This window comes from Malus domestica, chromosome 04, assembly GCF_042453785.1.
Source record: "Malus domestica chromosome 04, GDT2T_hap1".
Classification (NCBI taxonomy): Eukaryota; Viridiplantae; Streptophyta; class Magnoliopsida; order Rosales; family Rosaceae; genus Malus; species Malus domestica.
In genome coordinates, this window is record NC_091664.1 from 27193582 (window position 1) to 27221101 (window position 27520).

Below are 27520 nucleotides of genomic sequence, written 5' to 3' on the forward strand. Positions count from 1 at the left end.
AAAAATAAAAGGTGTGGCTGCTGTGGCTGGCTAGGGTTAAAAGGGTTTTGTTGATTTCTCAAAAAAAATTTAAAAAATTCTCTGAAATCTTGGAGGCATGAGGGTTCGAACCCATGCCCTGCAGTTTGAAAAGCTTCACAGAAACCAACTTGGCTACAGGTTATATTTTGTTATGATTGTATGACTAAACTATCTATAATATTGAAAAAAAAATTAAATATATATATATATATATCGGTTCGGTTCGGTTTCCGAACCTCAAAAATCGAAACCGAACTGGGCAGATTCGGTTCGGTTCGGTTTGACAGTTTCGGTTCGATTTTTTTCGGCCTCGGTCCGGTTTGGTTTTCGGTTTTTTGAACCCACCCCTAATTCACACTACTACAAAAGTGGCTTATTGCGTCAGTGGTTGGTGTCGGTTTTGTATAAAATATTGGCAGATAAGTCATTTCCGACACCCTCCTTACATAGTGTCGGAATTACTGTCAGGTATAAGCGACATAAACTGTCTATGTCGCTTATAACCGACATAGCTTTTAATCTTTTTAAATGGTGGTGTCGTATAAAAAGAAAACCATGTCACTTTCAACCGATATAAAGTTAGTGTCAGTTAAAAAGAGAATCGTGTCGCTTTTACCTGACACTAATAATTATTTTTAAATATTTTAAAACTTCCTGTCAGTTGTAGCCGACAAATTGGTGTTTTTATTTTTTTAAATACGTATCTCGCGTGACAAAATTTTTGGCGGAAATATTGCGCAGGATATTTACCACCATTTTTTAGATGAAAAAGAGGATGTCGGTTATATCGCAGTCTCCCTCTTTCAAGAGTCTTCACCTCAAGCCCAGAGGCTCACCTCTCTCATTTCTTTCTACCTTCTTCCAAGCAAACCCTAAAACCGCAACTCATCTCTCCACATTTTCTCAAACCCTAACCTCCGTTTCTGTAAACCAAACCTTAATCTTCCATCATCAACCTATATGACCTCGCAACCATGGATTTACTGCATCACCAGAAGGGTAGCAGCACCGATCTTGGTGCTGACGCACTTAAAGGTAAACTTCTCACCCTTCCTTGCCTATTCATGCACTCAGGTTCACGGATTGAAATATACCATACAAGAAAAAATCTTCAACTCCTCATGCTTGTGTTGTTTCTTTTGCAGGGACCTGAGATCTGTAAAAAAAAAAAATGGAACCACTGGTACAGCCCCAAATCGCATCTCAAGGAAAAACCACCACGGAGTTGTCTCCGTTCTAGATCCGTCATTTAAAGGTATAACCCACTGAGCTCCCATTTTATGTTCTTGTTCAGTAAGATCAGCAGTTTGAAAATCCATATAAAAATTCATGCATGTTCATTTTGGATCTGAAAAGTAAGGACACTGGAAATCGTAGATCCATAATTTTTTAAAGGTATAAAACCTCTTTGAATATGTAATCTATAGAGCCCTAAAGACCCAGTTGAATTCTTGAATAAATTGAATCTGTGAAGTTTGCATCTCATGTACCATATTTGTGTTTCCAAGCCCATTGTATATTCAGATCTAGCATGTATCAATGGCAAACGAACTTGAGTTGTGAGACTCAGATCCACTACATGCAAGGAATAAATTTTCGATGTCCTTCACTGTAAATAACTCATTTGCACATGTATGAATCTGCTGGTGATTTTTTTTTTGGAGTAATTAGGTTTTCATCCTTATTTTTACTACTCTATTGATTAAAACCTTATTACTTTTCAATTTTTGATCAAGGTCCTTTGTATTAATAATATCATTAATTATTTCAATAATAAAATATTTTTTATTTCTAAATATATTCATTTAATATTAAAAATGTTACAATTAGTATATTTATATTTATGGCTAAATTTTTTATCATATATTTTTATTTTTAGTTTGTACCCATTTTTAATTTGCAACCCTTTTTTAATTTGTACCAATTTTCCTTTCAGTTTTAATTTGTACCCATATATTAATTTCTTTTTGTGCCCATATTTTTTAAAGTTTTATTTGTATTGTACCCATATATTTTTTTTATTTGTACCCATTTTTATTTTTGCTAAATGTACCCATTTTGAAGAATGTACCCATGTTTTGATACAATAATTTTTTGGTTTTTTTTAATGAATGTACCCATGTTTACACACACACACACACACACAATAGTATATTTATATTTTAATATTTTTAATCCCACAAATTATGGTTTTTTATTTAAAATCTCATTACTATAAACAACTATAAATTTTAATTTTTAATTTAAAAAATATAGTAACGTACATAGAAATAAATTATCAATTAATTTTAGGGACTTGGATCAAAAATTGAAAACTAACAAGGTTTCAGTCAAAGACTGTTCATAACTAGGGACCGCATCCAAAGTCTCCCTTTTTTTTTTGAACTTTGAGCTAAAGTGACTTAATGTATGTGCCTGTGCCCAGTAAAAGAAAAATGGAAATGGACTCTTGGACCAAACTGATTAAGCAATGTGGACCCTTCTGCACTCGAACCCTGAACTATAGAAATGTATTAGGAATTTTGAAATGGTATGTAATTAAGTCATGGGGTGGAAGTGAGTTGAGTGGGTCTAATTAAGTCATGATGATCAGTGGGTAGCACGAAATGGAGGAGGAAGAATTGAGTGGTGGCCAGGAATAGTAGTGGAAATCGTCTACCGAGGAACTGAGACAAACTTTTATTTTTTATTTTTTATTAATGGTTTGTGGTGTCGTTTATGGGCAATAGTCGAGTTGTTTATTTTATTTATTGAACAACTCTACTATCATTTTTTAATGTTGCCTGTATCTGACGTGAGTTTCAATGTCACTTTTATGCGACATTAGTATCCTTTTTTTATTTTTTATTGCTTTCCTTCTTCGTGGTGGAATAAGGGGACTAACCGACATCAAAAGCTTTTTCGTGATGCTAGCAATGGTGTCAGTTCTATTATCCGACATTACATGAGTTTATGTCGGATTTGTACCTAATATCCAACATAAATTATGTTTACTTGTCGATTTTAGAACCGCCAGTTATAGGTAATTTATTTTGTAGTAGTGTCATTGGATATCATGTTTCTTTTGTATTACGACAAAAGAAAAGTTCACCTCCTGCTCAAGGCTTTTTGTTGGACACAAGCCACCAATTTATGCTTAATGTGAGTATATAAGGGGTTTTCTAAAATGTAAGAAATCTTACGAAATAGTTGTGGAATGTGAGTAGTTAGTAAATTGACTCATTATATTGTACACCATCAATTAACTAGCTACTCACATTTTGTAACTGTAATATTACCATCCAGCAAGATTTCTCCCTCGTTGGAAAATTTCAAGTCCAATTTTGTTATTGTATCAAAACCAAGAAAAATCCCAAATTCAACTTTAATCTATATATTTTCATAAACACCTTAAGCAATGGACCAAATGGTTGACAAAAGGTGCATGCTTTTTTGCAATGGTTGGAGGAAAGAGAAAAAAAAAAACAATCCTTGTGATGTGTGATGGCGCATATGCAACAATTCATATGATATGTAGGAGTGGTCAAATATGTTAACATTCATGGTTATACAAAATTATTAACTTTTGAATTTACAAAAAGGCCTTTTGGTGGACTCCAAAGTCAAAAGTCGTGCTTGGCCCTTATCCACGGCATGGAAATGGAAACAAAATGCCAAAAACTAGTTCAGAACTAAACCCTAATATTGATGTAATAATATATGAGCGTGTAAACATATGAGCCAATGAATGCATGTAAACACGTAGAATAGTACTGAGCAATTTCACAATCATCCGATCAGACCAAAACAAATAAATCACTTTCACAGGTTGCGTGTGGCTGACTAAATTTAGAGATCGACGTCACTTACGGTCTTACACTGGTGCATGGAAACAATCACATTCACATATAATAAAAACATATCTCATTAATCAACGGACGTCGTATACTCTGTTTTCTATTTCATAATAAATGGTTAACCTTGTCAAAATGATTGCAATCATGAAACCCTATACAAAGTAAAATCGGAACTGGTTTATTATGTAATAAATACGTACGTGTATTATTTCATGACTTTGCTAAAATTTTATTTTGTAAAATTTGGCCACTTTTTTTAATTTTAACAGTATATATTTTAAGGTTAATTAATTATTTTTATTTCTTCAAAAATATATTGAAGAACATATGTAGATTAATTCCAAAACTCAGTCCACCCCCATTTTGAAGAACATATGTAGATTAATACCAATTACGATGCCAGTAGTTCAATGTCATGGCTTCAAAATGGGTCGATTGAGTCTTGAAACTAAAAAAATTAGAAAAGAGATATGACGGAGAGGGTTCCAATGAGGCCGGCTAGGGCACGTAAAATGGAAATTTCCTTGAATAGGGTAGGATAAAATTACGTATAGCACACACAAAACCACTACTTCGAGCTCATAAAATGAAAGCGTTACGCTAATGTTGTGGTGATTAATGATATATGGTGATGAATCATGATGACCATTTTGCTCATAAGAACTTTGGCGTGTCAAGGAAGGGATCAGATTCATACAAAACCTAGTAATTTGAAGGTCGATCGCAGACACAGTTAGCTTTAATTAATTAGGTCAATGTCATGTAATTCATGCCCACACGAGAATGAACCAAATAAAATCAAATATGTTGCCAAATAAAGTAAGTAAATATAATACCACCGTTATATTAGCTGGGGCAAACCTGAATTACACGTAACCATGCATCCACCTAACATATGAAAATATATGTATACAACTGCACAATCCAAATATATCGCTTCAGATGGCCTCTTTTGCCAAGTTAGGAACAAACAATTGTTCAGACAGGTCGAGATGTCGATCGACACTGAAATGCTATGGTAGCTCGATGAATTAAAAACTTCATATAATTTGATGGAACCATAATGCCTAAAAAAAAGCACGTACCAATATTCTACTTCTATGTTTATATGAGTGAACATGTGGATGTTGACCTAACTTTGGTAGCTATGTGTAGGGCTGGACTACGGATTTGCAATTAAAAATAAAATAAGAAAACTGTAGATTAGGATGTAATTAAGTGGATTAGGGCAGTGTTTCTCCCTTTGCACTTGAGTTTGAACTTTTTTTTTCCCGTAATTTTAGATGAATTTAATATAGAATATTGCTTCTCTATCACAAAAATAAATTAGAGAAAAATATTTTTATAAATTTGATTGATCAATATTGAAATTAATTTGGGAGTATGCATGTATGACACACCCCGACCTTGAATGTCCACTTGGACTCCGAATTGAGCTGTGCTGGCTGACACCCGGAAGGTGACGAAACCATAAAGTGTAGTGTGGTGGAAATGGAAGAGGGAAGGATGATGGTTAGTTTGCAGGTGGTGGCAAGGTTTGGATCGTCGGAAAACTGACGGGAAAGCGTAAGAAAGGTGGCTCACGGGTCGAGTCCGATGGGGTATACAGGTTAGCCGCTTTCTCCCATTTTCTTCCTCTCTCCTTTCCCCTCCTTTCCCACTTTCTAATTGGTTCCCTCTCCTTTCTTTGCTTTCTGATTGGTTGGTCTTTCATCTTCTCCTCCTTTCCGATTGGGTCTCACTCTTCTCCTTTCTCTCCTCTCCTCTGATTAGGCAGCAACCCCCTCTTTTCTTCTTCCCTCCGTCCAACATTCTCCTTTCCTTCATTTCTCTCAACCAATAATAATAATAATAACAACTATGAGAGATATATAAAATAATAAACAGTAATTTTTACAAAAGTACTTTTTGGATTTGTAGTTCCGTAAAACCCCTATCGTAATTCCGGTTCTGATTCTACATGCGCCCATGCGTTCATATTTTCGAGTACTACAGGGATACGCTAAAAGAACATTTCGTAAGTCTCATTATAAGCTAGTCAACGAAAGTCAATACTCTCGCCTCTAGAGCATTTTTGTCAATTCACGTTTTTAAAAATTAATAAAACCGTAAAAGTAGGGATGGATTGTCACAATGTAAATGTAGTATGCCTCAGCAAGAGTGATGGATTTCATCGCAGAAGTGAGATATCAATGATAACTTGATGTCGAGAGATGAGGTGAACATATTCAATATTTTGGTTACAAATTAATAAATTAATTCAGTGGGTTTACGGACCAATCCAACCGAAAGTAGTTGGGCTGGATTGTGTTGTAAACTTTAAAATCTGTTTTCGAGTAGAAACCCAACCACCCGCTCAATAGGTGGATTGAGTTGGGTTAAAGTATTATTAACGTAATTGAAAATGACTCACCAACCCAATAGGTGGGTTGAGCTAGGTTGAAATATTATTAACCTGATTGAAACCGAGCCACCCGAATATCAACAATTCTATACACACATACACAAAATTTAATAATTATTGTACACACTTGTTTATTTATACTTTAGTTAACTGATGAAATTTAACTTAAGTAATAAATAGTGACTCTAAAACACCAAATCCACAAGATTTAAGTTTATATTATATGTGTTTTGGATTATTTGTCACTCAAACTCACTTTAGGAATAAGAATGAAAGTAAGTAATCTCAACTTGTTGAACCTGCCCAACCCCACCCGCCTTAAAATGTTTAGGGAGAGTTGATTTGTCTATTTTCTTACGTGAAAATGAATTTTTATAACGTCAACCTGAGCCTTTTGAGTTGCATACGGATTGAAATCCAACCCAACCAACCCACCCAATACATATATGAATTAATACCTAATGGTCCTTATGGTGTAAAGACAACAAAAAACAAGACAATTTGGAGTACATATATGATCTATGCTAGCCATGTTAAAAGAAGCTAAAAAAAATCTAATGGTCCCAAATTAATGTATAGTTTTAATTTAAAAACTGAGATCAGGTTGGAAGGAAATTAAACTACCAATAAGTGGACAACTTATGCTAGATAGGATACCTGTATAATATAAATCAATAAATCATTGAATTTGTTTTGTATTTAACTAAATGATGGTTTCTAAATCTAAAGCATCTCCCATACTTTATGTTTCATAGTTATATCACCTGAATATGTCACAGGTATTTTCCTTTTTCTTTATCTGAAATCAGTTTATAAATTATTTCTGGTAATCTAAATTCAATTAGAAATTTTGAAAAATAAATAACTTACAGATCAACGTCATGTTAACAATATTTACCAAATACGATATATTATGTACTAATCATAAACATTGTTACTGTAATGTTGATATTTAATTGCACTATCGTTGTCTACATTGCTAGCATCGCAATTGGAGTCATGCGCAAGACCCAAGCGCACATGGGATAAAAACTGCAGCCAAATTAACTACATCAACTGCCAAAGCAACTTACCTTTCTCCTACTCAGAGCAATTTGAAAGTTTATTTATTTAATTTTTCTTAAAGGCAAGAGGATTGTTACAAAATTTATAACATATACAAGCCTTAAACAAATAAAAGACTTTACCCTCTCTTTTTGTTGGATATAGAAGACTTTACTAAAACCCATACGATGTAACAACTAGTTCCATCGTTTTATAGTACTAGTTTTAATAGTATTCTACTGTTCTAATTAAAAAATTGCCATATCATTTGGAAAAAGAATAGTATTTTGGTGTTTTGGGTTTAAAGGAAGTGATTTTCACACGTTCGCTTTAGCTTTTCACACATTTCTTTTTATCTCTAACCAATAAATTAAACAAATCAACGGCCAAAATTAAACAGAAGTACGTAAGCGGCTAAAAAACGTGTGTGTTTACCATTTCCCTTCAAATTATACCCTTTTTAGATATTACATTTTTCTTTCTTATACTTCACTTGATTCAGTATTTATTGGTGAACCAATTTTTTCTGGTGATGGCACCACATGCCTTGCTGTCCCGTGACCTATCCCCTTCCTTTCTTGGTTCATAGGGTTGCATTAGTAGTACTAATTTAGTACTCCAGCCCGTGATCTGGCTTATTGAACCATTTTTAACAATCATCAAGATTTATACCCAAATTTCATGAGCACCTTTTCTTTTTCTTAATCTTTTGGCAAGAATTTCTCAAAATTAAGATTAAAGATATTAGGCCATCAATTGCATTGCGTTTATTAGGGGTGGACATCAAACCGACTGAATTGTCTAAACTGCAAATTCGTAATACACAATTTAGTTTAGTTTCAACCATCATAATGTCAATTGAACACATGGAACGTGTTGTATGCTTTTAATGTTTGTTTGTCTCCTCATATGACTTATCACGTGAGAAGAAAATCAAACGTAAAGAGATATACAACCTCATTCTAGATAATTACTTTCTTAGGGGAATCAAAATCCATAGAAAATTACAGACAAAACAAGTAGTTTCACTAATGATCCACAGTTTATAGGACTAATCTGATAGCAATTTTCTGCTAATTAGTTCATGAAGACTACTGGGTTTTATGTGATAAGGATGAAGACAACTGTTGACAGATGGCTTTGACATTCCAAAATTCAGTAATTGCTGAGACTTGCATGTAAGATATCCTAACAGTTCCATATAAAAGTTTGTAACCTATGAACTCAGACTTGACCAAGTAGACGGTTGAGATTCGACAATATAAAGTTTATAATTAAAAATAAATAAATACTTTTTTATTACAAAATGACAATAAATATAACAAAAAAGCAGAGAACTTTCAGAGCTGTGAGTGTGAATACAGACACAAATACAGCAATAAATTATTAAAAATAAATACATTAATAATGAAAAAAAAAAAACAATTGAATAAAGTAAATTACTGGTAAACTCCAATCAGTCATGTTTCACAAACAAATCAGGAAAATCTCAGTACCTTTAAACATCACAGAATTCCATGCATCCCTTTTACTGTTTGTAAGGAAACTCTCAGCAGTGGGTGGGTCTTAAAAACTCCCCACCTGACCTACCACTGATAACTCCACCCCTTCTTCTTATATCCCCCATCCACTCACAGAGATCACTTTTTTTCCATGACCCTGTACATTTTTGCACAGGCACAGGAGTTTTCTGGTTTTTTTTGGGTGTGGGTTTTTGAGTTGGATTAGTTTTGGTGCCTGAAAGCTCCTTCCCAACTTAGATTCAGAAACACATTTGGCCCACAGTGAAAACCCACAAAGGGATTTGAGTTTACTGCTTATATTTGTTTTTTTTATTTAAATTAATTTTATTGAAAAGTGGGATCTTTTGGGTTTCTTGAGAGGTTTTCTTGGTGTATGTTTCTGGGTTTTTCTTAGTTCTGGTTAGAGATCTGGAATTGTGCCTTATTTGGGATAAAGAATGTTGAAGGGGTTTCAAAGATCTGGTTTTTCAAGATTGCTCTTTTGAGTTCCATCTCAAAGAGGTAAGTGAGTGAATTTACGTTTACAAATTTAAAATCATTTGGGAATCGTTGTTTATGTTGGTGGTAAAATGATTGAAGTGAAATTTAAGCTGGTCGCATTTCAAAGTTCTCTCCTTTTATTGCGTTTATATGTGTGTGTATGTGTGTATTTGTGGAATTGGTGAAAAAATATACTTACTTTGTATTTTATTAATCTCTAGATGCTGCAATGGATTGAAAGAACAGATTTTGAATTTTTTTTATAGTGATATGAATGATGAATCAGAATAAATTTAATGTGAGATTCTGCTGTGTATGTGTAGGCTTGTTGGTAGCTGATAGAATGGCCTCTGATCTCAAATCAGAGTTATCCAAGGAAACTCCCATCTTTAATCTAAAAGTCTGGGAAGTAATTGGAATTGCTGTTGCATTGTTTATCATTGCTATCCTTACTGTGCTATCAATGTGTCTTACTTGGCGTAAGAAATCAAGAAAAGCTCGTGACAGGATACCCCTTAGTCAAATCCCAACTGTCTCGAAAGAGATTAAGGAAGTGCGGGTGGAGCAAGTATCCGCTAGGGAGTTTGCTCCTCGTGATGGAATTCTTCTCACCATTCACGACAAATCTAGTGACAGAGAATCCGATAAGATCATGGTCCATTTGGATATGGGAAAATCAAATAATGGAGAAAATAGCAGCCAGTCAGGTTCGTTTAATCGTCTAGAAAATGATGGTGTCCTGTCCCATTCTGGAGAAGAAGGGAGTTCCAGCACGGTTACTGTGTATAAGGCTTCCTCATCGTATCCAATAACTGCACCGTCTCCTCTGGTTGGTCTGCCTGAATTCTCACATTTGGGTTGGGGGCACTGGTTTACATTAAGGGACCTGGAGCTTGCAACAAACCGGTTTGCAAAGGATAATGTCCTTGGTGAGGGTGGATATGGAGTTGTTTACCGGGGACATCTCATCAATGGGACTCCAGTGGCCGTTAAAAAGATCCTAAACAACCTGTGAGTTTAAATATGATTGTATCTTGACTCTATTTTGGTTTCTCCATTCACCTTTCTTGGTTCCATGAACTTGTCTGAACCTGTTGTCTTTAGAGGCCAAGCCGAGAAAGAATTCAGGGTGGAAGTTGAAGCAATTGGCCATGTGCGCCACAAGAATTTGGTTCGCCTCCTGGGATACTGCGTTGAAGGGACTCATAGGTACCATTTTCTTTTGAATTGTTTTTTGTGGCTTTGTTATTTGAGAAGTGTATTGAGTATATAATAGCCTAGGACGGTTGAAGTAGCAGCTGAACTATAAGAACTGGTCTCATTTGCATTTCAAAATTTCAGGATTTTGGTCTACGAGTATGTCAACAATGGAAACTTGGAGCAGTGGCTTCACGGAGCAATGCGCCACCATGGATATCTCACTTGGGAAGCACGCATAAAGGTTCTCCTTGGGACCGCAAAAGCGTAAGTCAAATCACCTACATAATTACTTTCTTTTTTCCAGGTTTCCTAGTTTCACTTAATGAGATATACTTGTTGCAGTCTTGCCTATTTACATGAGGCCATTGAACCAAAAGTGATACACCGAGACATTAAGTCAAGCAATATATTGATTGATGAAGACTTCAATTCCAAGGTATCTGATTTTGGGCTGGCCAAGCTGCTGGGTGCAGGAACTAGTCATGTGACAACGCGTGTTATGGGAACCTTTGGGTTAGTATTCTTTCTTGAGCATGGTTTGTTTTGGCCCCTAAAAAATGTCGTGTCTTTCAGTTTTAGGTGTGCAGAATAAATTGATAACTGATGCTGATGATTAATTATTTCTCGTGTAATCATTGTCCCTGTTACCAAAAAATTTCAGGTATGTGGCTCCTGAATATGCTAATACCGGACTATTGAATGAAAAGAGCGATGTATATAGCTTTGGGGTTTTGCTCTTAGAAGCAATTACTGGAAGAGACCCTGTGGACTATGGTCGCCCTGCTCATGAGGTATGCACTCTAGCCATCTAAGATACCACATTTTTGTCAGCGTAGAATCATAAGTGCTTGATGCAAGTTGGATTTATTGCTTGTACTAAGTAGTGAATGTCTTTTGAAAATACATATTACACAGTGAATGACAACAGTCAACAGACTATACAGTCAAAATATGCTTAGGAGTGCGCAGATTGTCTAGCCCAACATAGGCCCTCCCTAATTGACCCATCCAAATCGCTTTGGTTCTGTTTTTTCCTACTAAATATACTTGGCCTGATTCTGGATTTGTAAAAACCAAAACTTTCATGTACTTAGCTGACTAACCGCTGAGCTTACCTGAGGAGTAATCTGGTAGAGTTTACATTGGACTTCGATACTCCACAGACAGAAATGGCAATAGAACTTTAATGTTGCAATGTCAATCGTTTGATCAACATTTCATTTTGCTGAATGAATTTGTGGAGTTTTGTTTGACATGTAGTCTTAATGCTCACAGGTAAATCTGGTTGATTGGCTAAAAATGATGGTTGGAAGCAGAAGATCCGAAGAAGTGGTAGACCCAAACATTGAGGTGAGACCATCGACAAGAGCCCTAAAACGAGCCCTCTTGACTGCTTTGAGGTGTGTTGATCCAGATTCTGAAAAAAGACCCAAGATGAGCCAAGTTGTCCGTATGCTCGAATCTGAGGAATATCCTATACCAAGAGAGGTTAGATTTTCATTCCATCTCTAAAACACAATTTCTGTTGGATATTAATTTGAAATTATGTCTGTTAGAAAGAGAATGAACTGGCAGCTTCTGGTCTGGCTCTACTGCATTTGAATCCCGGAAGGAAATATCTGATTCCATTTTTTTGACCACATTGCCTCTGACATGTCCTTGTTACATCTGTAAATGTAGAGCTCGTTTAGCTGTCTCCCGAATTGAATTTCGATTCAAATGACCAAAACATTTTCCCATGCACAAGATTTAACCTTTTCGTGCGTTTAATCGTTCAATATTCTATCAAAATCTCTCCCCACGCTTTACATTCTGTTCTCCCATCGTCTTATCCATTTTGTTTTCAGTCCTCACAAGATGCAGGCTTCATTAACTTTTATACAAAGAGATGATTTTCACCTGTCTTCTGAACACAATTTTTCTTCTTAATGTTCAGGATCGAAGGCACCGAAGAACTGAAGGGGGTAGTGTGGAAATTGATTCCCAGCGTGAAAATTCAGACACTGATCGGAGTGATTATCCGGGTTCAAGATCAGAGAGCAAAGGCTACCAACGGACGTAATAACCCAGTGATTCGTTTAAGGATGTCGGAAATATAGAAAGTGAGGGTAATTCTTAAATTTTTTTTTTCTCTTCTCGTAAATTCTTGGGTTTGTCTGTCTGATACTCTGAGCTGATGCTGTTAGGACATATGTGGTAGAAGGGATCGATGGGGAGGAGAGATGATCCTTGCATCCCTTTTCCCCCCTCCTTTTTTCTCTTTGTTTTTATTATTTTTTGTAGATGGAGAAATGTATTGTGTATGAAAGTGGTGGTGTTTGTGAAGAACCCAAAATAATAGGGGCTTTGTTATGTACAGAATGATTTGCTCTTCAAATTTGGTGGATGAAATTGCTCCCTTTTAGTTTAGACAACAAGGCTTCCGAGTCTCGTCCTCTTGGTCACCTGGTGACTCGTATACATGGTCACTTACAGTTTAATTTGATATTAACGGGTGAGATTTAGACAGTAAAAGCACGTCCATGTATTCTCCACATTTGATATCAAATTCGACGGTGAGTGACTACTTTCTGTGGTCACAAGACAATCAATAAAACATCTCTGTCCATTTATAATGTGTTATGAATATTGCAGCCATGAGATGCTCAAAACCATAACTAAATCATTTGTAATCTCTTGAATATTGTCTTTGAATTAGTTCATAATATTCTGAGACGGGAAGTGATGTTCACATTCTCGTTTTTGGCTTCTGCACTCCTCTCGTGGCTTTAGGATTGAACGAATCAAAGAATATTTGAGAGATAAATATAAAGAGGAGTGCAAGAGGAGAAATAGGGAGTGAAAATTAATTCTCTTCGAAGATCCAAATTTGGCATTAATTAAATTAAAGCAATATTGGAAAAATGGGTATCAAACTTGTGTGCTTCTTGGGGCACCGAGAAGTTGTATTTCAACTCTGACCGTCTCTAACCATCACGGAGTGTTCTAGTCATTGAGAATGAATTTCAGGCCAGTATTTTATACGGCACATCCTAGTTCGATTCTCCATCAAGGTTGTGAGCTCATAGATTTCTCACAATTTGCGTTCTTCGTCAACGTTAAGCAACTCTTCAGACGGAGTACTTGAAGGTTATTCACTCCATGATTACGACATTGTTCTCACTTATGACCGGCAATTTCAGTTCAAGGACTAAAACAAACCCTTCAGACGGACTACATTTTGAAGGTGAAATTAGTGTCTGCACAAATGCTTCTCAGCGTGTTGTATGTTCGTGTCTGCACAAATGCTTCTCAGCGTGTTATAATGTTCGTGGTGGTTTTTCAGATCCTTGGACTTGATACATGTGCTGACACGTTGGTTGGAGACGCCATGGGACGAGGCATCTCTGGTGTTCAAAAGAAGAGACTCTCAACAGGTAATGCAAATAGAAATATTGATAGTTTTAGAAGGTTTTACCGAGATTACAGATAGTTTTAAGACGTGGATTAATATGTTGCAGCGGAGATGATCGTTGCTCCCGCAAGCCTTGTTCATGGATGAAATAACAAACGGCTTAGACAGTTCCGCTGCATTCCAGATTGTTGCTTGTCTTCAGCATTTGGCGCACATAACAGATGCTACTTTGCTACTTTCTCTTCTTCAGCCAGCGCCGAAGACCTTTGATCTCTTCGATGACCTTATTTTAATGTCAGAAGGGAAGGTTGTTTATCACGGTCCACGTGATCATGTGTTGAAATTTTTCGAGGATTGTGGGTTTAAGTGTCCTGAGAGGAAAGCGGTTGCTGATTGCATTCAAGAGGTAAGTGAGTTGCAGCTTATGATGCATTCCTGTTCACGCTCTCGTTTCTTCAGATTAAGGTAACAGTTTATATTTTGGTTCTGCAGGTATCTCTAAAAAGGATCAATCACACTATTGGTATCGCACCGAACCTCACAACTATGTACCCGTCAATATGTTTTCAGAAAAATTCAAGGCATCTTCTTTTGGGAGGAAGCTAGAGGAAGATCTGTCACTGCCATACGATAAGACAAAAAACCATGAGAATGCTCTCTCCTTTAGCGAGTATTCTCTTTCGAAACGTGAACTCCTCAGGGCTTGTGCATCAAGAGAACTTCTTTTCATGAAGAGGAATTCTTTTTTCGATATATTCAAAACAATTGAGGTCATCGTTTGTGCTCTTGAATTTCTACTTTTCAATTCAGTTTACTTGGGAATTCTGCAAGAATGCTGTCTATTTTTCCGCTGCAGATTATCATCATTGCATCCGTTACAATGACCATGTTTTTTGAGGACTCGAACGGATTTAAATTTTCTTCATGATAGTTCTACTTGGGGGCCTCGTATTTTTCTCTCGCAGTACTTGTCGTTGATGGAATTCCTTCCGAGATGTCATGACGCTTGAGAGACTAGAAGTTTTTTACTAGCAGAGAGACGAGCAAAATTTGTTCAACGTATTTGGTTCAATGTACGCCGGTGTCCTCTTCATGGGCATAAATAACAGCTCAACCGTTTTGCAACACATTGCAACAGAGAGAACTGTTATGTGTCACGAAAAATTTTCCGGGATGTATTTCACTTGCACAGGTACAATTTTCTTATGTATCGCTTCACGCTTTGTTTGTACAATGTAGTACTCCTCAAGGTTACAATGAATCTAACAAATGCTGCTAGCTAGCTTGTTATTACTTTAACCAATGATCGAAAATCGCAGGTCGCAGTTGAAGTTCCCTATCTGTTTATCCAGGCAGCCATATTTACGATCATCACGTATTCGATGATTGGATATTATGTATCAAACTATCATACACATAGGGGGGTGAATAGGTTCCAACTTAAAAATCTAATTCAAATTTCATTCTCAATTTAATTTTCACATCCACATCACAACAAACAAGATGTATGATTTATCGAGGCAAAACCCACCACTGGGAAAATCCTCAGGCTCCCAAGCCAAGACAAACTCTAAGAGAAATGAGTAAAGAAGGACTTTCAAAACTCATCAACTAGACACACATACTAGTTTGGCAGTTTTGTCTTCGCGCTTTGTTACTTGATCTCTCTTCAGCCTTCAAGTGGAAGTGGCACGACACTAACGTGGCCGTCAATCACTGTCTCCTCAAACTTTGCAAGATACTAACGCAATCATGCAAGATGTATGAAATGAAATGATTTTTGAAAATCAACCGATTACAAAAATCACAAGGCACATTTTCATAATCGATGTCAAATTAAAGCACATGAAAAATCGGTGGCTAAAAATTAAATAAACTCTCTTTAAAGACACTCGGCAATAAAACTACTGATTTTTCTTAAATGAAGGTAGCTCTCTGTGTACTTGAGGCAGCTAACATACTTTTGATCTCCAATGATATTTCATGCAGCGATAGAGAGTATAATACAAATATCAATGCAAACGGCAACAAAAACAAAAACCCAAAAGCATATTCTAATACATGCAGTAGCAGCCAAAACCAAAGCCTATTCTAATGCAGTAGCAGCCAAAACCAAAGCCTATTCTAATGCATGCAACGCATGAGAGAAACATAGATTATGATCTGATAATGACTTGTAAAAAAACCTAACACATGCAGCAATACTCTTAAAAAAACAACGAAGAAAATATGATTTTCTTTTCTTCCTAATGCATGGCTGCCGACTAATAAGGAAGCTGCAAAAATCTCTTTTAGCAGTGCATGTATATGACCGCAATTGAACAACAGAATCTGTATTTTTTTTAGTACAATGATATGTTTTACACTAAGGTGACGAACCCCGATCCGGAATGTCTACTAGGATTCCGAATCGAGCTGTGCTGGCCGACACCTGGAAGGTGACGAAGCCATAAAGTGTGATGATGTGGAAAAATGTGAATAAATTTGAACCTAAGAGTGCCTAAATACCAGAGTGCGCTGGTGAGCAGGAATAAACCCACTTCACACGTGACGTTAGAGCATAAGTAAGTACAATGGAGTGGATAAGGATTATACCCTCAGAAGTAACCACCTATCCTGAGATTTGCCAAGAATCCTCGTCGATATGAACTTTCAGTAAATTAAACCTGGAGGGGCGCAAAACAGAAAGTGTGAGTGGGCAAAAACAAAGCTCTTCAAAACCATTTCATTTAACAAAAGTTCTAATCCCTCGCCGTAAAACCTGTATAATTTCCCAAAAAAAAGAATATATACATATATCGAAACCATACTTGAATTAGCAAAACATATATGCCATGTCAAATATCTTAGCATCAATAACGAGTAAACCAGGTGAAGTAAATTAATAAAAGTAATATGTCAGCTGGATCCACCTATTGTGGTCTGTGCGGCTGAATCCATAGCTCATCAAGTATACCTGCACACGAGTCGGAACCACCTATAGTGGTCTGTATGACAGGACTAGGTGTAAATAAATACGCTCAAATGCTACGACCATGTGAAGATTGTGCGAATAATCGCTGGTCACCTACGAGTCGGAACCACCTATAGTGGTCTATACGACAGGCCTGTGCACCTAACTTGGATCCAAGGTGAGCGTATGGTGCGGGAGGTGAACATCACGTGAAGGATTATACCCTAACCACGGGCGGGAGCACTAACACCGGGGTGTAGGTTTATGAGCTCTCAACACATCTTACATAAACGTCAATTCACAATAACAATCTACAACTCACCTGGTACTTACCTGAGCGTCCATCGTGTCAAATCACATATGTACACACCATACAATTTCATAGTCTAAGTATAAATCAATAGGCTTGGCATTTCAAAACATAATTTCATTTAAACACATTTTCTGGGAAAAATACCAAGTATATAAGTATATACTGAAAACCAAAAGCCCACTCACCTAGAGTTCACGCTACAACTCCCTAGCACAACCATAGAGGCGTCACGAACAATTGTCGCCTAGAACAATTATCAAATCACAACTCAGAATTCTTATCAATAAAATATGTAACTTACATAACACACATCCCTACGTAGTTCAATTCGAAAGCTCCGCATCACGGATTTCCGATCCCTTACTTCCAAAGATCCACGTTATACTTCTAGAACAACATCCTAAAGTTTCATTACGATCCAACGGTCGGATCTCCGCCAATTACCAAAACCAAGTGGCGGTTAACATTTTATTTTCTGAACTTACAAATCCAATTCGGGAAGATCTGTATATCTGATTCCTGATCCATAAGTTCCTATGGTCCTTGAATATTACGTACTATAACATATTAAAGTTTGATGATGATCCAACGGTTGGATCATCGATTGCTATAATAATAAAATGATATACCTTAATCGAACTAGGTTCACAATAATCAATTCACATCATATGGATCTCAAATAGGAACTTAGGGCATCTAATAAGACTTACAATGACATTGTCAGTCCGCTGACCATGCGCCGCCGCGGGTGGCGGTCGGCTACCCTGACTCACCGGAAAAATCAACTATTTCTAAAAATTCTCAAATTTTACAGGAATGAAGATCTCAATGAGTGGAACAAGTTTTATACCTGTGACTAGGGCCAATTTGGCTGAGAAAAGCCCAAATTTAGCTCAAACCGTACGGAAACCTTAAATTGGGTGTTCTCCAAAATTTGTCCTCCAATCGAACTCGATGCTCCAAAACTTGTTTGGGCTTTGTTCCTGGGTTCTAGGGGAGTGTTTTGGTACTGTTAATTTACTGGGTTACCTTCACAATCATCGCATTTCACCATGGCACCCATGGAACCCATGGGTTTCGTTCTACTCAAATTCAAGCTCAAACCCAATAAAATTTGGTTGGAAATGGAAGAGAGGAAGATAAGGATTTGTTTTTAGGTGGTGATAAGGGTTAGATAGCTGGAAAACCGACGGAAAAGTGTAGAGAAAGTGGCGGTGTGGGTGGTGCCCGACGAGTTACACAGACTAACCCGTGTTTCCCCCACTTTCTTGTCTCCTTTCCCCTCCCTTCTTCTGTTTCTGATTGGCCATTCTCTTCATCTCTCCTCCTCATTGGTTGCTCATTCCCTCATTCCTCTTCCATGATTAGGCAGTTCTGCCCCCTCGTTCTTCCTCTGTTTTTCTCTTCTATCTAATTCCATCTTCTTCTTTTTTTCTTAACTTTTCTATCAACTAATATTAAAATAGTAACCATATAAATATGGTAAATGCATAAAATAATAAATAGTGTCCGTACCAACGGACTTTTCGGATTTGCAGTTCCATAAAACTTTACCCGTAACTCCAAATTCACTTCTGCTTGTTTGTATGCATTTGTATCGTTGAGTACTTCATGAATATGCTAAAAGAATTTCGTATCTCTCACTATACGGTGGTCAACGAAAGCCAAAAACCTTCACCTCTAGGGCATTTCCATAAATTCATACTTTTAAAATTCTTAAAATAGTAAAATTAGGGACGGGCTGTCACATGGGAGAGGGAGGAGTTAGGCTAAGCCACATAATAGGCAAACTAATTTGGTTTCACTCACAAATGAAGAGAAATACCATCATACCGTAGTAATAAATAGCCTGTATTTTAAACGCATGCGGCAGCAGCCCCAAAAACCCTAATATAATGCATCTATAAATATGCTGCAATCGGAGAAGTCAACATGACTTGAAGCTCTACAAGATTAAGATGAAAAAGGAAGAAATATGGCTAGCAAACTAATGGCAAATTATAACCACTTTTTTTCTCAGCATGTGATAGGCGTCAAATAAGCTCCAAGTTTTAATCAGATAAAACCTATTTAGCCAACAATATCTCCCAATTAGCCACAACAACTAAATGGGCTGTTATTTAAGTCCAAACTAAAATAACCAAATCAGTCAGTTCGTATGCAGCCAAAACTAAATGAATTTGAACCAAAACAAACCCAACTATATGTAATGGATATATGCATGAAGAACTTACCTGAGTGAATATCTTTGAAATGCTTACTATTTTTGTGATTGTCAAGAGACATACTTAGACTAAAATAATTACAATTAAGACATGCACTAGTCTAAGACATTAAAGATTTAGGCGTTTAGTTTAGGAATTGCCAATTTTAGTCTTTTTCCTGCAATTTCCCGTCCACATAATTAAGAACATTGTGTGCTGTGTTTCTTGCCAAGCAAGACACTGTTTTTTTTATAAATTAACTTGTCCTTGTTTCATCAAATTTCTGGTGACATAGTTAAGTAAATCGGATTCGTCAGAGTTTTCGGTTTTTCAATTTCTTGCGAAACGGGTAGTGATGAAAGCCCACCTGTTTCCTTATTTCCCAAGTATTCTTCTACGCTAAGACTCCAATTTAATCAGTGGACTCAATATTTGGGGTGTGATATCCACACACCTCTTTTTATTTCTCACACACCCTTTTAATTTTTGGTTGTCGGATCGGATGAAATGATGAAGATCAACGGACATAAATTAACAAGGGATGTGTGAGAAGTAAAAAATGGTGTGTGGATAGCACACCCCCAATATTTTTATCACATTGACAATCACATAATTCATATGTAGCTATATTTTTTTTCATTATATTAAGCTCATTGATTAACTCTTAATCGACCGGATTTTGTAATAAACCGCATTTAGTCAACTTGTTCTCTCTCTCTCTCTCTCTCTCTCTCTCTCTGGAGTAATATGTTGTTTATTCAAAAACAGCAATTTCCACTTCCTTGGACAGAAAGAATAAGAATGATGCATCATCTTACTTTTACCAACATAGTTTAAGCACGACTGGCATCAATAGTATACATATATATGTGTGTGTGTGTGTGGGTGTGTAATTATGTGTATATTTACTTCCACTCAGTTTTTCTTCAAAGTTCCACTCTAAGCTAACAACTATGGCTCAGATGGTTGGCAGAGATGAGATAGAGTCACTAAGAATCGAGCTGGAAGAGTTCGGAAGAAGCTTTAGGGCATCTTTTCGGAGTCATTCCTCCAGTTTCCGAGTCAATTCAGCGTTGAGTTCTGCCAAAGATGATGCGGAGGATGTTCAATTTGCTGAACAGTGGGCAGCCATTAATAGATTGCCAACATTCGAACGGTTAAAATCATCTTTGTTTGACAAGGATGAGGGAAACGAGTTTGATGGTGAAGGAAAGCGAGTTGTTGATGTTACCAAGCTTCGAGCTCTGGAACGGCATCTATTCATTGAGAAGCTCATCCAACACATTGAAAATGATAACCTTCGACTCTTGCGCAAAATTAGAAACAGGATTGACAAGTAAGCCTTTTCTTCTTTTGCATGACGATCAAGTGAAGTTTAATTTTCCTTTATGCCATACTGTTTTCGTAGGGTTGGCGTAAAATTGCCTACTGTGGAGGTGAGATATAAGAATGTTTGTGTGGAAGCAGTGTGTGAGGTGGTTCACGGAAAGCCCCTCCCAACTCTTTGGAACTCAGCCAAAAGCATGCTTTCAGTAAGTACTCAAATCATGTCCAAAAGTAACAACTTAACCATTCACAAGTCAACTCTATGAATCTGTTTTCGATTTTTTCCTCACTTTTTCTGTGCAGATCTTTGCCAGGTTTCCGGGTTCAAAGTCACACGAGGCCAAGATAAGCATTATTAAAGATTTCAGTGGTACTATAAAGCCAGGAAGGTAAGCTAGTATCCTTTCGTCTACTAAATTTAATTCAACTAAGCCAAAAGTTCTCATGTCTTCGTACTAAATCGGTTCTGTTGCAGATTTACTTTGCTGCTTGGGCCCCCGGGGTGTGGGAAGACCTCCCTTCTTAAGGCGCTATCCTGGAATCTGGACAAGTCCCTCAAGGTTTCTCTTATTTTTATACTTGGAACATCTTTGTAAATTTGTAATGTGGAATTCGTAATGGCCATCTTCTTATTTTAACTATTCGATTCAACAGGACACCATTATAACATGGAGTCCAGTAATTTCAGAGTTTGGTTAAGAGCTGCTTAAATTTGTTTGCTGACTTCATACTTGCTTGTTTTGTCCGACTTTTTCCCTGCTAGTTCTCAGGTGAAGTTACATACAATGGACACAAACTATCGGATTTTGTCCCCCAGAAAACATCAGCTTATATAAGCCAACTCGATGTGCACATTCCCGAAATGACTGTGAGGGAAACACTCGATTTTTCAGCCCGCTGTCAGGGTATTGGAAGCCGAGCTGGTAAGATATTGTTGAGCCTAAGATAATATTATGTGGTTAAATGTCTACAACCTATTGACGAAGGATAGTTGATCATCTGGTTTTATGCCTACAAGATGTAATGCTGGAAGTCAGTAAAAAGGAGAAGGAGGCAGGAATTATACCGGATCCAGATGTAGATACCTACATGAAGGTACTTCAACCTTTCTGATATTATTCATTCCGTGTTTATGAGATCATTGATTTCTCGCACTTTTCATTCTTCGTCAAGGTTATCTACTCTATTATTTATCATGACGTTTTTATAACTTCTGAGTCTATGACAGGCAATTTCTGTTCAAGGACTAAAACGAACCCTTCAGACGGACTACATTTTGAAGGTAGAGTTAAAATCTTGTTTCCTATAATTTGTGTCTGCACAAATGCTTCCCAGCGTCTTACAATGTTCACGGTGGTTTTTCAGATCCTTGGACTTGATATATGTGCTGACACGCTGGTTGGAGATGCCATGAGACGAGGCATCTCTGGTGGTCAAAAGAAGAGACTCACAACAGGTAATGCAAATAGAAATACTGATAGTTTTAGAAAATTATGCAATGTCCTAACTTCCAGCCTATGATGACCTACCTTACCGGGTGTGAATTTTAATTTTGTAGCGGAGATGATCATTGGTCCCACAAAAGCCTTGTTCATGGACGAAATAACAAATGGCCTAGACAGTTCCACTGCATTCCAGATTGTTTCTTGTCTTCAGCAGCTGGTGCACATAACAGACGCTACTTTACTAGTTTCGCTTCTTCAGCCAGCACCGGAGGCCTTTGATCTCTTTGATGACCTTATTTTAATGTCGGAAGGGAAGGTTGTTTATCATGGTCCACGCGATCATGTCTTGGAATTTTTTGAGGATTGTGGGTTTAAGTGTCCTGAGAGGAAAGGGGTTGCGGATTTCATTCAAGAGGTAAGTGAATTGCAGCTTGCTTATGACTGTTTAAAGAAACAGTTAACTTTTTGGGCTTTCGAATCTAAGATTAAAGAAACAGTTAACATCGTGGTTCTGTTGTAGGTAATCTCTGAAAAGGATCAGTCATACTATTGGAACCACACTGAACCTCACAATTATGTATCCGTTGATATGTTCTCGGAAAAATTCAAGGCATCTTGTTTTGGGAAGAAACTAGATGAAGACCTGTTAAGGACAAATGATAAGTCCCAAAACCATGAGAATGCTCACTCCTTTAGCGTGTATTCTCTTTCAAAACGGGAACTCTTTCGAGCTTGTGCATCAAGAGAACTTCTTCTCATGAGGAGGAACTCTTTTATCTATATATTCAAAACAAGTCAGGTCATCATTTTTGCTTTTGCGTTTACACTTCTCAATTCAACTTAGGAATTATGAAAACATGCTAAGACTACTTTTTCGCTGCAGCTTATCCTCATTGCATTTATTACAATGACCGTGTTTTTGAGGACTCGAATGGATATTGATGTTACTCATGGTAATTACTACATGGGGTCCTTGTTCTTTGCTCTCACAATACTTGTCGTTGATGGAATTCCAGAGATGTCCATGACACTTCAGCGACTAGAAGTATTTTACAAACAGAGAGACCTTTGTTTTTACCCGGCTTGGGCTTACGCAGTTCCTGCAACACTTCTAAAAGTTCCTGTTTCACTTGTGGTATCCCTGGTTTGGACTTCTCTTGCCTATTATGTCATTGGATACAGTCCCGAGCCACAGAGGTCAGCTTGAGTTTAAAAGGCTTATTTCATTTATGTTCTCGGTTTAGTTTCAGATTGTTGTTAAGATGACGTGATCTTGTTTTAGGTTCTTCTGCCAGTTCTTGATGTTTTTTGCTGTTCACTTTACATCATTGTCCATGTTTCGCTTCCTGGCCTCGTTCTTTCAGACTATGGTTGCCACTATGACAGCCGGTAGCTTTGCATTATTGTTTCTCATGCTATTTAGTGGATTCGTTATCCAAAAACGTACGATTAATTTACCTGTTTCTCCAGTTCATTTGGAAAAAAAATCAGCTGAACAAACAAATTTAATTAGTCATATTGTTGTTTGCAGCTTCCATGCCTGTTTGGTTAGAGTGGGGTTTTTGGGTTTCTCCCCTGACATATGGAGAGATAGGCCTCTCTGTCAACGAGTTTCTTTCGCCGCGATGGCAAAAGGTTGAGCATCTCATTTCATGGAAGATCGAAGAAAAATACTATTTACTCCTCTCTTTTTTTGGCATTTTCATGCTCCTCAGGATGCTTTCTGTTTTTTTTCCCTCCGCAGATGCTATCCCCAAATTCTACTACTACTATTGGGAGACAAATACTTGACAGCCGTGGCCTGAACTTTGAAGGATATTGCTACTGGATATCACTTGGTGCCTTGTTTGGATTCACAATAGTTTTCAATATCGGATTCACCTTGTCATTGAGTTTCTTCAAGTGTAAGTTATTTGATTTTTCCGCTATCCTATTTTAGCGCAAGAAGTGGAACTTAAAAACACCTCAACTCATCCCATTTTACACACACTCAGCTCCTGGGACATCTCGTGGGATCATTTCACACGAAAAGCTCTCTCAAATTCAAAGTACTAGTGACAACCTCAGTGATGCCAATTTGAAAGAGAAGTCAACAAATCATCCTCCTAAAACAACTGAGAACGGTTAGCAGATTCGTGTTTGTTTCCCTTATTTTACAGAGAAACTTCCACAACATTTTTACAGTTGCCTTTTTCGGGATTAACAGGAAGAATGGTCTTACCTTTCACTCCCTTGACGGTGGTGTTCCAAGATGTGCAATACTATGTTATTCCTGAGGTGACAATATTAAGTGTTCATTTGCACAAGGTTCAGATAGTTGCAGGATTAAAAAGCTTTAACTAACGTTAATTTCTTTCTTTCATGTATTTGCATTTCAGACAACCAGGGAACCTGGATTTAATCAGAAAAAGCTCCAGCTTCTGAGTGATGTTACAGGAGTGTTTAGGCCCGGTATCCTTGCAGCACTGATGGGTGTGAGTGGAGCTGGGAAAACTACGCTTCTTGATGTTCTTGCTGGCAGAAAGACTAGTGGCTACATTGAAGGAGACGTAAAGATTGGTGGATATCCCAAGGTTCAAGAAACATTTGCTAGGGTATTGGGTTACTGTGAGCAGACCGATGTACATTCTCCACAAATCACGGTAGAAGAATCTTTGATCTTTTCTGCTTGGCTGCGTCTGGCTTCGCAGATTGACTCAAAAACAAAAGCTGTAAGACCATTATATGTAGATATCAAAAATCAAATCTTCGGTTTCAGTTTCAGTTTCATTAGTGAGATGGTTTTTTTTGGCATTTCTAACAGGAGTTTGTGAATGAAGTTCTTGAGACAATTGAGCTTGATGGAATAAAAGATGCCTTGGTTGGCATACCTGGTGTTAGTGGTCTGTCAACGGAGCAGCGTAAACGCCTTACAATTGCCGTGGAGCTTGTTTCAAACCCCGCCATAATCTTCATGGATGAACCTACGACTGGTTTGGATGCAAGAGCTGCTGCGATAGTGATGCGGGCAGTGAAGAATGTTGCTAATACAGGAAGAACAATTGTTTGCACCATCCACCAACCGAATATCGATATATTTGAGTCATTTGATGAGGTAAAAACTGGATAGTAGAAGCATCATTCTTTGATTTTAACCTTAAGGTTTCATAAGTTGCAGTGTTTTCTTTTCTTTGAATACAGCTAATTCTATTGAAAACCGGAGGGCGTATAATCTACTCTGGACCGTTGGGACAACACTCGAGTAGGGTTATAGAATATTTTCAGGTTCGTAAGTTGCACTCTGATTTCTGAAATACTAGTTGCTATAAGCAGAATACTTATACCAAAGATTGGGTATGCTGAACTGTTTCTATATAATTTCTGACAGAGTATTCCCGGGGTTCAAAAGATTCGGGATAACTACAATCCAGCAACATGGATGTTAGACATCACTTCTACATCAGCTGAAGCTGAACTTGGTGTTGATTTTGCCCAAATATACGAAAAATCTTCTTCACATGAGTGAGTTCACTTGAAAGTGTGATCAAATCATGGCTTTTGAACTCAGATTTTTGTGTGATTGTTTTTGAAAACTAGAATGCGACTGATTTCCTTGTATCCCATTTGCAGGAACAATATAGAGCTCGTAAGACAGTTGAGTACCCCACCTCCTGGCTCAACAGATCTGCATTTTGCCACCCGATTTTCACAAAATGGCTGGAGACAATTCAAGTCTTGCCTATGGAAGCAGAACTTGTCTTACTGGAGGAGTCCCGCATACAACTTGATGCGCATCATGCATGCGCTTGCAACATCTCTAATTTTCGGGGCCTTATTTTGGAACCAAGGACAAAATCTGTAAGCCCTCAGATCATGTTATTTTGTCCCATCGTATAGAACCTTCATTCACTCATATCTAACCAACCATATTCTTACTTGATTTTCGATTTCTGTATTTAGAACCAACCAGCAAAACTTGTTTAATGTACTTGGTTCAATGTTTGCCGGTGTCTTATTCTTGGGCATAAATAACTGCTCAACCGTTTTGCAACACGTTGCAACGGAGAGAAATGTCATGTACCGCGAAAAATTTTCAGGGATGTATTCTCCGTGGGCATTTTCACTTGCACAGGTGAATTTATCTTATATCTGACAACATACTCTATTTGTACCTTTCTTCACACTTTGTTTGTACAATGTAGTACTCCTCAAGTTCACAAAAGTCTTCGAAAATTGCAGGTTGCAGTTGAATTTCCCTATCTATTTGTCCAGGCAGCCACATTTATGATCGTCACATATCCAATGATCGGATACTATGGGTCATCATACAAGGTTTTCTGGTACTTTTATGCTATTTTTTGCTCAGTCCTGTACTACAATTACATGGGATTGATGCTCGTGTCGTTGACGCCAAACTACTTGGTAGCTGCAATTCTCGCCTCAGTTTTCTACACATTGTACAATCTGTTTGCTGGTTTTCTGATTCCTAAACCGGTAAGCCTACTCATTCTACGAAAAATACAAAATCAACGTTGCTTTTCAATATTTTTCGACCAAAAGGCTGACTTGGATAAGTTGTTTTTCCTGCAGCAAATTCCGAAATGGTGGATTTGGTTGTATTACATGACTCCTACATCTTGGTCAATGAATGGCTTGCTTACTTCACAATATGGAGACATAAACAAGGAGGTTATCGTGTTTGGGGAAACCAAAACTGTGTCTGCCTTCTTAGAGGATTACTTCGGGTTTCACCACGATCAGCTGGCTTTGGTGGCGGTAGTTCTCATTGCTTTTCCGATTGCTTTTGCATCCATTTTCGCCTTCTGCATAGGACATTTGAACTTCCAGAGGCGGTGAATGTGCGATGAATCTCCTCCAGCCACAGATGAAAATATCACACATCAGTAGAGCTAGTATACCTTCTGTTTGTATGTATAAATCTATCAGTCTGTACCAATTAGACCTGTCAATGTATCGGATTTTTATTATAAAGCTAATATGAATTTTCTTGTAATAAAAGAGGATCAGGCGATAATAGCTTCTCGACTGAGAGCCTACCGTGTTCATTCCCTTATTCGTATTCAAAGAAATAGAGAAATACATACAAGGGGAACATGAAACCAATTCTCGCAGAGGAAGAGAACAGCCAAAGAGGAAAAAACAGAGTAAACGATGCGACAGGGAGTAACAAAAATTCGAATCTGATGTCGTCGTACCCAGTGCACAAGGCTCCCGCTTTACGCAGGGTCTGGGAGAGGTGAATGTCAGCTAGCCTTACCCCCATTTATGGAGAGGCTGCTCCCAAGTCTCGAACCCGAGACCTACCGCTCATGGGCAAAGGCACTTGCCATCGTGTATGATCCAAATCCGTTAAAAGAAACCGGCTTTTTTTGCTACA

At 37.5% G+C, this 27520-nt stretch overlaps 2 protein-coding genes and 1 long non-coding RNA gene across 4 annotated transcripts; all 3 read left to right on the forward strand.

The window, feature by feature from the left end:
* The first annotated feature begins 8759 nt into the window (after window positions 1–8759).
* Window positions 8760–12925, forward strand: LOC103433839 (probable receptor-like protein kinase At5g18500). The gene is made up of 8 exons (XM_008372127.4): window positions 8760–9329; window positions 9632–10319; window positions 10413–10517; window positions 10650–10772; window positions 10851–11021; window positions 11170–11299; window positions 11784–11996; window positions 12445–12925. The coding sequence occupies exons 2-8, from the start codon at window positions 9652–9654 to the stop codon at window positions 12568–12570; spliced, it is 1536 nt and encodes a 511-aa protein (XP_008370349.1). The 5' UTR covers window positions 8760–9329; window positions 9632–9651; the 3' UTR covers window positions 12571–12925.
* Window positions 12926–13595: 670 nt separating this feature from the next.
* On the forward strand, window positions 13596–14114 carry LOC139195357 (uncharacterized). Its single transcript, XR_011580201.1, has 3 exons — window positions 13596–13734; window positions 13834–13924; window positions 14009–14114. It is a non-coding gene; the product is annotated as an uncharacterized lncRNA (long non-coding RNA).
* Window positions 14115–20116: 6002 nt separating this feature from the next.
* Window positions 20117–27157, forward strand: LOC103433838 (pleiotropic drug resistance protein 3-like). 2 transcript variants are annotated; one of them, XM_008372126.4, is made up of 24 exons: window positions 20117–20708; window positions 20781–20904; window positions 21002–21087; window positions 21174–21258; window positions 21462–21621; window positions 21717–21793; window positions 21927–21980; window positions 22064–22154; window positions 22257–22558; window positions 22664–22942; window positions 23027–23340; window positions 23426–23586; window positions 23675–23778; window positions 23888–24047; window positions 24138–24266; window positions 24350–24420; window positions 24522–24854; window positions 24947–25237; window positions 25324–25407; window positions 25511–25644; window positions 25753–25980; window positions 26083–26254; window positions 26362–26616; window positions 26713–27157. In XM_008372126.4, exons 1-24 carry the CDS (start codon window positions 20326–20328, stop codon window positions 26977–26979), a joined length of 4344 nt encoding a protein of 1447 aa, XP_008370348.3. In that variant the 5' UTR covers window positions 20117–20325; the 3' UTR covers window positions 26980–27157. The 2 variants fall into 2 exon arrangements, with proteins under 2 accessions (XP_008370348.3, XP_070676874.1); XM_070820773.1 differs by having other exon boundaries at window positions 20235–20708; window positions 24950–25237.
* Window positions 27158–27520: the final 363 nt, after the last annotated feature.

Excerpts from the sequence above, each read along its gene's own strand:
- LOC103433838 (XM_008372126.4), top strand. The coding sequence starts at position 20,326 with ATGGCTCAGATGGTTGGCAGAGATGAGATAGAGTCACTAAGAATCGAG. Across the intron at positions 21,259-21,461 it reads ATCTGGACAAGTCCCTCAAG|TTCTCAGGTGAAGTTACATA; the intron begins GTTTCTCTTATT and ends TTTCCCTGCTAG. Across the intron at positions 24,267-24,349 it reads TCCTAAAACAACTGAGAACG|GAAGAATGGTCTTACCTTTC; the intron begins GTTAGCAGATTC and ends CGGGATTAACAG.
- LOC103433839 (XM_008372127.4), top strand. The coding sequence starts at position 9,652 with ATGGCCTCTGATCTCAAATCAGAGTTATCCAAGGAAACTCCCATCTTT. Across the intron at positions 10,518-10,649 it reads TGCGTTGAAGGGACTCATAG|GATTTTGGTCTACGAGTATG; the intron begins GTACCATTTTCT and ends TCAAAATTTCAG. Across the intron at positions 11,022-11,169 it reads CGTGTTATGGGAACCTTTGG|GTATGTGGCTCCTGAATATG; the intron begins GTTAGTATTCTT and ends AAAAAATTTCAG.